The following is a 10,755-nucleotide window of genomic DNA, read 5'->3' on the forward strand; positions in this document are numbered from 1 at the left end:
CTTTTGAGTGATCACTGAACTTCAGTGGCAAGAAAGACTATTCCATTCTATTCTTCATATACATCCTACATTACAGATAAAAAAGACTTGACCTGCGCATCGTCATGTTGTTGATCTTGATCCACTTTTGTGTTCCTGGCCTGTATAAGTTTTTTTTATAGCCCGTGGCAGTTTTTTGGGTGGGCTGAAGTACTTAGATTTGGACTTTGGTTTACCTGCAGAGCTTGTTCCATTGTTCTTCTTCATCATCATGCCTGATGGAACTTGGCAAACTCTGATCTGTAATTTGTATTGGCAGGCTGTTGCATAATGTGTTCAAGATGCCTTCCTTGAATTGAGGTAAACATTTTTTATACAAACTGCAGATCTTAGAAACTTTTCCTTGAAGAGAATGGAGTGCTTGACCAAATTAAACCACAGCTCAACATGGCAGTTGGTGTCCCTGGATTTATGTCTTTCATCATTTTGGCATGTAGGACCAGAATGGCAGGACAAATCCTCCAACAATACACCACTTCACAGTGGGAAGATGCCCATATAGTGTTTGAACAGCACATCCATGACACAGTGACAGTGGTATTGGTTTTTTGTTCCAGTTGCATCATCTGACAAGAAGTCACATGCTGCTTGGTCCCGTCTGACTTGAAAAAAGATGTATGAAAGGTGACTAAAGGTGACACTTGTCAAGGAGCATTTTGCTCTGCCTTATAAGATCAGTACAGTCTTCAGCATCAAACAGCATACACGTGATAAAATGTATCAAGGGCCACTTGCATGTTAGTGCAGTTTAGAAGGTGAGCAAAACAAAAGGTTGCATATTCCTGTATGCCCCTGTCTTCAGTTTGTTTCCCAAATGCCTGAGAGACAGTCTTCACAATATGTGCAGATCAGAGATGCAGCACTGAGAAGACTGAAATGGGTTGCATTTTTCCTGAAACAATTTGAAATGCTCTGCAGAGACACACAGAAATATTTTCCCTGTTGAATGATAGAAGTACACTGTTGATGAGAGTCTGCCTCAACCTGTGCTGTTTTTAGTGGTGTGGGACAACTTTCTTTTAAATTGCATAAGCTAATGGGAGATTGATGAAACTGAATGGCTGTTGGGGATCATTTCTATGACAGGCATGGGAAGCTTGCCTTTATCCATCGCTGGCAAAACTACAGCATAATAGAGGACTTTTTTGTTTTAATCAGGGATCTTTTGTACTTCACCTCCAGTGGCATCCAGGGAAAGGGTGACCGGTGATGAACAAATGTTCTGCCACAATCTTGATTCCTGTTTCTGTATATAAATATAGAGAAAGGGATCTTTATGTAGGTGCTGAAAATAGCCCTTTTATGATGATTGTCTACAGCTTTCTTTGATTACTTTTTGGGTCAGCATAAGTTACAGCAAAAATATTTTTCTTTTTTGACTGTCTCAACTTTAAACTGGTACTTAAAAGCTAAAGAGCAGCAGTGATTCTTTTTTCTTGTTAAACCTCCTTTTAAAGTATATCAGTCCAGGGAGCAGCACCTTGCCTGGGTCTTATTTGCTTCCACTGTTTCCTTTTTATTACAATTTTGAAAACTTTTAGCTGTGATTTGCCACTTTGCTCTTGTTGACCATTTTCTTTGTTTCATTGTTCTTTTCCTTTCCTGTATTTACTTGTATCAAGGTCTTTTTTTTCATTCTCAGATGTTTTGTGTTTATAAATGTCTTATCTGTCCGTTTCTACATCTTTTGTGTTAGAATGTGGCCGTTCAACACATGTTGACGTCGTTTTTACCATCTGTGTCTTCTTCCCCTGCTGGTGTGTCTGTTGTGTTCACACTGCAGACCTGAATCTCTTCTCCATCTGAGTTATATTTTACAATCTGTCTCTATCGCTGCCTGTACTACCTAAAGCAAAAATATAAATCCCAACTGTAATTTACATGTACAATTTAAGCACGGCACAATAGGCGTACATTGTACTGAAGCATCTTGTATGAAGTGCAGCTGGGAGAAAATACCTGCGTGAAACACGGCACTTTAAATGATTTTTTTTCTTTATTAGTTTTAAACACGGTAAATGAAACAGCTGAGCATTGTTCATTATTAATATTAGCCTCTGTTAAACCATTAAAACTATTATAATAAAAATAAAAGATTGAATGACTCGTTGTGTACTGCCAGTATTTTGCCACAGGTCGGTATTTTTTCCTTTGGTCTTTTTTGTATCGTGCCATGTTCAAATGCGACTGGGTCTTTGTCGTTGTCAACCTTCACGCTTGGGCTAACACATCTCACAAGAGAAGAAAATGGCTGACAAACATAATACTTGAGGGTCAAATGACACTACCTTTGACAATTTATTTATTAATCCTTTCATAATTTTGTATTATTTCGTAACGAGCGAATACAATCATCTTTATTTGTAAAGCACATTACTACAACAGCTCAAACAAAGTGCTGGACACAAAACATATAACAATTTTTATTTCTTGGTAGGATGGGACTAAAATACAAAAGCAGATATTAAGCAGAAAATGAATGTAGTGGATCACAGTGACTTAATGAGTTTGAGAAACTGGCATTTTCAGTTAGGGATGGTTGGAAGTTTAACGTGGCATGGCACAGAGGCGGTAAGGTTTGGGACAGCGAGTGGTTCCCATGTTGAACTCCAGACTGGGCTGCTCCCCAGGAGAAGCTGAGAAAGTGAACCTCTGAAGGAGGGAGGTGAAAAAGAGGAATAACTCCATCCTGGCCAGCTGCTCCCCAAGGCACCCACGCTTACCTGAGAAGAAATTAATTTTATTCACAATATATATAATATTAATAATAATGGCTAGCAGTATATATATAAAATCTAATGGGTAGCAGTTTATACATATATATGTTAGTTTTTTTTTTTTTTTTTATAAAAGTGGTGTTTGTAAATTATGGAACCTTAATCTTTAAACTTTAGAATATCTGTTTGAAGACTGAATAACTGCAACATCTTACTAACCTGCAGAAAAAGGAAGAAAGGCCTCTCTCTTCCTAAATTTACCATCCTGGTTCAAAAAGTGCTGAGGGTTGAACGAGTGTGGAGTCTCCCACATCAATTCATCATGTAGGACAGAGTCAAGTGTTGGGAATACTATAGTGCCCTGAAGAAATAACACAAATATAAATTTGGGGTGATACTTAAACGCGTTAATTATGATTAATTCATTACAATAAATAAATAAATAAAAAATACCTCGTTAAAAAATTATTGCATTTAATCACAGTTTGAATTCCAAACATCGCGGAACGTTTGTCAGTGCACGAGTTCCTGGTATACCGATTAAACTGGTGCACACGTCAGAGCTTGGCTAACAACTTAGCAACTATATTTAGCGAGTTTTCAGACCCCTCTAGCGACTCTATTTAAAAGAAATCAACTAGCGATAACTCTAGCCACTTTTTGTTGTTGTTATTGGGGACTTATGGAGACTGAAGTGAAAGCACGTAGTTTTTTTCCTTCTCAACTGCTGCAGGCCCCTCCTCCCAAAAACGCTTACAGCTGCAGTCAGAGCAGCAGATGTTCACCTCTGCTAGTATGAAGTGAAGACAGAAAATAAAAATGAAATGTCTGTTAATAAAGAGTGTAATAGTTAAAGTACCTAGAATGAAACTTTAACTGTAGATCTGTTCAGTTTTGGCTAGGGATATTATTTTCTATTTCTTTTTCTGTTTTGAATTGAAATGCAGTTAAATGCATTTTTTCAGACATTACCGGAGCTTGAGTTTACAATATTTTCTGTCTATTATTTGATTAAGTCGTCCACTGAATTCCATTTAAATAAATTTTTTAAAAAAAGTTGCTTTTGGGGGCAAATATTGTTATGCAATTAACTGAAATGAATTAATTACAAAGCCTCTATATAATTAGATATTTTTTTAATCGAGTCCCACCCCTAATAAAAATATATTAAGTATGTCATATATATTACTAAGAAAGTATATATGAAATAAGTCAATATATTAAGTTTTACCTGTGGTTTTGTACCTTGGGGATAGTATACTTATCGAGTGTGGTGTCCTTGTTTGTCATGTGGAACACATTGAAGGGGAAGATGTTGCCCATTCTCTGAATCTCATGAATGACAGCATCAGTGTAGGGCATGTTTTCTCTGTCAGACATGGAGACCTGTCTGGATGAACCAATCACAGCATCTATCTCAGCGTGGACTCTCTCTGTGAAAACAGGACTAATTTTAAGTCTGTGTGAATGGATGACTGAGAGTGAAACTGCACATCTCATGCAATTTTTCTTACAATGTTGGACTGATCAATGAGGGTCCACTGGCAACAAGAGGTCATAGCTATAACTCTTACACACACCTTGTATGTTGGGATAGTATATCATGTAAAGCAGCCCCCAATGTAAAGTAGTTGTAGTAGTTTCAGTTCCCGCACCAAATAGGTCCATGGCACAGAAACACAAATTGTTCAGATCAAAACCCGGAACATCTTCCTTCTATCAGACACACAAGAGATGACTGTGAGAGAGTATTCCCATATTTAAATAGAAATACGAAAGCACCGACCTGACAAAGGCACAGTAAAGTTTTTACCTCTCCCATCTCAATGAGGAAAGAGTCGATGTAGTCTCTTGGTGATGATGGGTCAAGATTTTCTCTGTGCTCTTTGACCTTGATTTTTATGAAGTCAATGATCTTCTGTATGAGAATGAATGTTCTCTGATGAGGTCCAGGCAGCCACTTCATCAACCAGGGCATTGTGTTGTACATCTACAGAGATTAAGGACAACCATCTTATATTTCTATCTGATTCAACACTTTAAGTGGATGCAGTTCACTAAATTGACATCAGCATTCAAAGAGAGATCCATAATGCTGTATGTCACTTTAGTCTACTTATTGACCATCGTTCAGCCCTCAGATGGCTTTTTTCTAAAATACCATCGCAAGAAGTAGACAAAATTGTCATGAACCCATAGGCAGCAAATTCAGCTGTTGAGAGGTCAGTTCTATATGTTCTAAATATATTTATACTCTTATTTGTGTGAGAATATTGGATGCTATATTTAAAAAAAAAAAAAAAACACAACTCACCAATACAGACAAATTTCCCTGTATACGCATCATCTCATCAAAGTTTTGAAGTACGGACTGGTGCTGCTTGTCAGTGCTCTCAAATCGATTCCCAAACACCAAACAGCAAATTATGTTGGACACAGCGTTGTTTATCAGAGACAAGGCATTAAAAGGCTGGCCTGAGAAATAAAAGGAATAAAAAAAATGTGAACAATGAATTAGAACAAATTGTAAAGCATAAAATATGTGAATAGTTACATATAAAAGGAGTATATATGAATTCAGTTTCAGCAAATGTTTTAGACCAGCCTCTCTCAAATTGGAGGTTCCCTGATAATTTCAGGGGGTCACTAGATCACTGAAACTAAACAATAAGAAACAAAAAATCCTACATTTATCAAATATATTTGGAATTTTTATTAGGACTTTCAAAATTAATGCAGAGATCTGTAAAATTATTATGTTATTTTTAATGCATTAGTGCATAAACAACAAAGTTATTCCTCATGCCACATTTAAACTCCAAAAATGCATTTTCTTGGCAAGAGAAACTATGTTTGGGCATGTAGGTACTTTGATACAGCCGAATCCAGCAAAAACCACTTTATCATTCTTATTTATTAACTTTCTGATAGTTTTAAAGTCTTACAGTTATAATTTTTATCATCAGGTGTCCAGAAACAAAGTTATTACTACTGCTATTTTAAAAATCGCAATTTGTCCCTAACTCTGCAAGAGCTTATTTTTAGCTGATAGGTGTTCTGTCACAGCTGTTCACATATTACACCACAAACCACTTTATCCTCCTTATTTATGAAGATTCTGACCATTTTTAAGCCTTAAATTTAGAGGATGGCCACAGGATGACACACTTGACATATCACACTGTTAAACACCCTGTCATCGTGGGGCGGGGGTTATGAACATCAATGTATGTTGTCTTGGGGGTTGTGGCTCATAAAGTTTGGGAACCACTGTTTTAGCATCAGCCTCTCATACCAGGAATGTTCTGGATGCACATTCTTAGGTTTATAACCCAATGCACTAAGGTGTCCAAGTAGGAAGGAAAGGGAAATTATTTGTATATGGAATCAAGAAAGAATCAACATTCAAGATAAAAGAAGCACAATGTGTCAGGATAGACAAGTTTTTTTTTCTTTGCCTTGTTGATCTGCAAAAGCCTCTGTGAGATATCGGCACTCCTGCTGGATGAATAGTTCCAGGGTCTTCTTGGCCAGACCAAAGTTTCTGAGTGTACGAAGAGCAAATCTCCTCTGCTGCTTCCATAAATTGCCGTTCGACATCACAAGACCTTTTGGGGTAAACAAAACAACATTACTTGGAAGTCCTTAGAGTCTAAAGTTGTAGATCTTACTTCACCACCTTTATTCAAAGATGTTTTTTCAATCATTGGTATGCTGGGCCGATCTGTGAAGTCTTCTCCTCTTTGGACAAGAGCCTCCTGCACATGTTTGTAACCACAAATGACCACAATCCTTTCACCAAGGAGATGAAGACTGAAAACGTTTCCATATTTCTCTGCAAACTGAACACAGGCAGCAGAATGGTGATATGCTTCATCACAAATGTGATCTATAGCACAAATTCCCAGAAAATAGGGATGCTGTGTGAAGTGTAAATATAAACAGATTGAAATGATGGGCAAATCACATATAACCATTGTTTATTTCAACAACAAATCAGAGACATAAAAGGTAGCCATAACCTAGAAGCGAGGAAATTAGAAAGCTGAAAAGAAATTGCAGGAGAGCAGAGAGAAAATGGAGACAAAAATAACCCCAAATTCATTTTAAAACCATTGATCTTTAATAAATGCTGATTTTAACAAGTCCTCCATGCCACCATCAGATGCTGCACGTGAAAATTTTGCACACACTTCAGAAATAAAATCAATACTATTAGATCCAATCTTTTATCTCAACATTATTTTGATTTTAACATATCTGAACCTCAGCTTTTACCCGGGGAAACACTGGAGAGTCTTGCCCTAGTTGATGCAAAGATGATTGGTCGAGTTTTCTCCCAGTTAAACCTAAGAACCTGCCTTTTAGACCCAATTCTAAACATCACTTTTAAAAACATTTTATGGTTTCTTTGAGTATAAGCTTTTAAATATTGTGAACTGCTCTCTTTAGATGGGTGTTTTCCCAGATGGCCCTTTTAAAGATTGTTAATGACCTCAGGTGTAACATGAACGCACAGAAGCTTTCAGCCCTGGTGCTGTTGGATATAGTGCCACATTTGATACAGTAGACCACCAGACTATATTAAACAGACTTAGAAGTCTGGTGGGCCTCTTAGGTACTGTTCTTAACTAGTTTTATTCCTGTAGCTTACAGACTGACAGGTTTATGTAAGTATGAATACATGCTCCTGAAGGATCCATAAAATTGAAGTGAAGTTCAATGAGGTGTGTGTCTTTAAATTATGTGAAGGCATTTTAAATTTTGTTTTTAATATGCATCATTTGTTTTTATCACGTATAACACTTTGTGTTGCTTTGTGCATGAAATGTGCTTCATAAATTGAATGTTTGATTTGATAAAATATTAGCTGATTTTGAACTTGAATAAAGTTATATTGGTCAAGGGTGTATTCTTATCTGTTATGTGCGTAATGAATTACAGTATGGGTTGCAGCTGGTCTACTGGTTGCTTTCTTAATTGATTGAAGTGCCTATAAAATCAAATCTTATTTGTTTTGTTAAAGGAAGAGCCTGATCCCTCAAAGAGATCAAATGTAGTTCTCTTTTTGTTTTCTAATTCTTATTCATTATTGCTGTTGTTGAATGTAAATAAGTTATTTAGACATGACAACAGGTAAAGTAGCTCTAACCATGTTGCTGATAATACTTTGGTGCTCAAGTCCGTTTTAGCGTCACACAACAGGGTTAATATTTTCCTATTATACGGACTGTACATGACATGCTGCTTTTACTTGCAGGATTTTTCTATGCTTGCTTTATTCTGACTCACCAAAAATATGTTGGAGTGAGAAGACATTTTCATTTTCACAGCTTTTTTTTTTTTTTTAGTATTACATAATAATAAGGACATTTGTTTTTAAAAGTAAAGACTCATACAAATCTAGAAGCACTCAGAGAGTGCAAACCTCCGCCAAGCCGTTGTCTTATTTTTATTTTATTTTTTGTGCCAATGATTGTGGGCATCACAATCTCTATCTCCCAATAAAGAATTCTTTCAGAACTTCCTGGATCGAGGCGGCGATCCGGATTACCCCCAAAATCTAATCACTTGCTCAATTTCGGAGATTTCCTGAAAACTGAATCAAAATCCATCTATAACTTTTTGAGGTAGGACAGACTGTAAACGCGGAAGCGGGGAGAAGCTTTTCTGCAGCTTCGCGGCTGATCGCGGCAACTCTGGTGAGGGTGCTTCCGCCTTGGCGGAGGGAATAATGAATAATAAGAAGATTAGGGCATTTTTAGTTTAGTGAAGATTTCATACCTCTTTGAGCACTAGGTGAAGTCGGGCAGGTTGCATGCGATGAAGATCGCCTATAAAAGGTAAAGCCCAGGGTCCAGGGGGGAAGTTTCTTGGCCGCCTGTTCCTCAAAACATCACTCAACAACAGAAAAACAAAGACAAATATTAAAATACTCCTGCTGTCTATCCATTCCAAGCCAATAACATTGTATATTGCCTCCATGTCTTTGCTGTAAACCACAACCGGTCTGTGGTCAGTCCCACGATCATGTTGGCCGCAGTTCCACAACAATAAAAGCATGTATGATTAAAGATGATTTTATGTGAAAACAACTAAATCACAGTGGAGAAATGAGCTTTTTAATGTAAATGTTTTATCACAAATTGGCTCAGAATTCAAAATGCATATTTTGGACTAACTTATTCTGCAGCTAATCTGGCAAATAGTTGCAACATGGTCTCATAACTTCCCTTAAAGTGACAGATTTCTAGACATGACCTGCCGGTTTTCTTCTGTAGCTGTTTATTATGTTTTCAAGTTTTTTTTTTTTTTTTTTTTTTTGTCATTGTATTATTTCTAGTTTCCTGTTCTATTTTGTAGAGTTTTCCTCATGTGTATTCTTTGAGCTTTACTTCCTGTTTCCGGCTTCCCGTCACCAATTCTCACACACACTTGCCTCTTCTTTTGTAATTATTCCTTCTGTATATATGCTCCAGGTGTTACTTTTATTCAGATTCAGATTTTATTCCTCATCTTCAGCTTCCACAATACATGACATTTCTTGCACAGTTATGGAAACTTGATTCATTACTAGTTTGTTGTTGCTCTTCTGAAGTCTTATATGAAGTAATAAGGCTCACTGGCATCATCTAAACTTAGCACAGCAAGTAAGGAAATTAAGGCTTGGCCAATTATTTCTCCCCTTTAATCATGCCAATTATTTTATTATACATTATTGAAATGCCTGGTTAGTCACTTTGCAACCTTTATAGGTGTAACCTGCAAGGACCATGTTCCTGTGGAATGAGCAACACTGTTAGTCTAGAGATTAACCCAAACGAACACTTGTGGGATCAGCAAGGGCGTGGTGACATAATGCATAAGGAGGAGCTGCCAAAGTTTTGTGGCTGTGCATGGATCATCCACATACTACTAGGTTCCTGACAAAGTAAAGTAAATAAAGTGTAAAAATGACCAAAATGTGTTGTTCTTTTCTTTATTGCAGTGGGAGAGTACAATCATCTAATCCACCAGTTAAATTAAAACAAGATCACCAACATGAGAACATTACAGAGGATTTTGGCACATTTTTGGTGGGGTATTACCCACATGTTTAACAGTGTTCATTCCACAGAAACACAGACCTTACATGTTATACCTCATTGTAAAGGTGACAAATCAGGCTTTCTAATGATTTAGAATAAAACAGCAATTGGTTTTATTATAGAAGAGAAATAATAAACCACCATCATTCTTGAACACAGATGGTTGGTTAGTGTCACATTATACCGATAGTCTACAAGCCATCTCCAGATGAAGATCCAGATGACTAATGTCATTGTTCAATAAGTAAACATACACACAAAATATAAAAATTACAAGAGTAACCAATAAATATGGACTTTGCATCAAAATGCACCCCAAATTCCCACAAGGGGGCAGTGTTGGACAAGCTTTTGTAAGACAGGCACAAACCATGAGTAATCTGCTTTTAAAGCAATACTATTTAAAGCCTGGTGCACACGTGTCAATTTTTTGGCTATTTTTGTCCCGACTTTTCCTCTTCCCGACCTCGGACGATCATCGTGAGATTTCCCTGTACAATTATCATTTGGTCTGTGATGTCTTTCGAGTATGGGATGAGAACACTGCCATAATCTGAAACTGAAAGAAAATGTTTTGAAACTTTGAAAGTAAGTGTTTGAAAATGTAAAACTTGAAATAAAATTTTGCAAGTCTGAAAATAAGTTTTGAAACCTTGAAAAGTATTTTGAAAGTCTGAAAAAAAGCATAATTTTGTACTTGAATTTTTATTTTTCATAAGTTCAACATGCATATTACAGAGTTTCAGCCTCACATTTTCAGATTCAAACCTTTTGCAACCTTGCTGTTTTCAAGTTTTCAAATATGGCATTGTTTTCCTACCACATTAGTTTGCAAAAAACTTTTGAAACCTTGTAATATGAGATCTGAAAACTGCTGTGTGCATGTTCGCAAAAAAGTTTTGAAACCTTGA

The 10,755-nt window shown here is 36.7% G+C and overlaps 1 protein-coding gene across 1 annotated transcript; it reads right to left on the minus strand.

Moving 5' to 3' along the window:
- Nucleotides 1-532: 532 nt before the first annotated feature.
- Nucleotides 533-8,795, minus strand: LOC121653289 (cytochrome P450 2J4-like). Its single transcript, XM_042006664.1, has 9 exons — nucleotides 8,541-8,795; nucleotides 6,436-6,598; nucleotides 6,215-6,364; nucleotides 5,071-5,231; nucleotides 4,570-4,746; nucleotides 4,337-4,472; nucleotides 4,002-4,189; nucleotides 2,976-3,117; nucleotides 533-2,762 (listed from the first exon to the last, which is right to left on the minus strand). Exons 1-9 carry the CDS (start codon nucleotides 8,739-8,741, stop codon nucleotides 2,587-2,589), a joined length of 1,494 nt encoding a protein of 497 aa, XP_041862598.1. The 5' UTR covers nucleotides 8,742-8,795; the 3' UTR covers nucleotides 533-2,586.
- Between the last annotated feature and the right edge of the window lie 1,960 nt (nucleotides 8,796-10,755).

Source organism: Melanotaenia boesemani, chromosome 14 (genome assembly GCF_017639745.1).
Source record: "Melanotaenia boesemani isolate fMelBoe1 chromosome 14, fMelBoe1.pri, whole genome shotgun sequence".
Lineage (NCBI taxonomy): Eukaryota > Metazoa > Chordata > Actinopteri > Atheriniformes > Melanotaeniidae > Melanotaenia > Melanotaenia boesemani.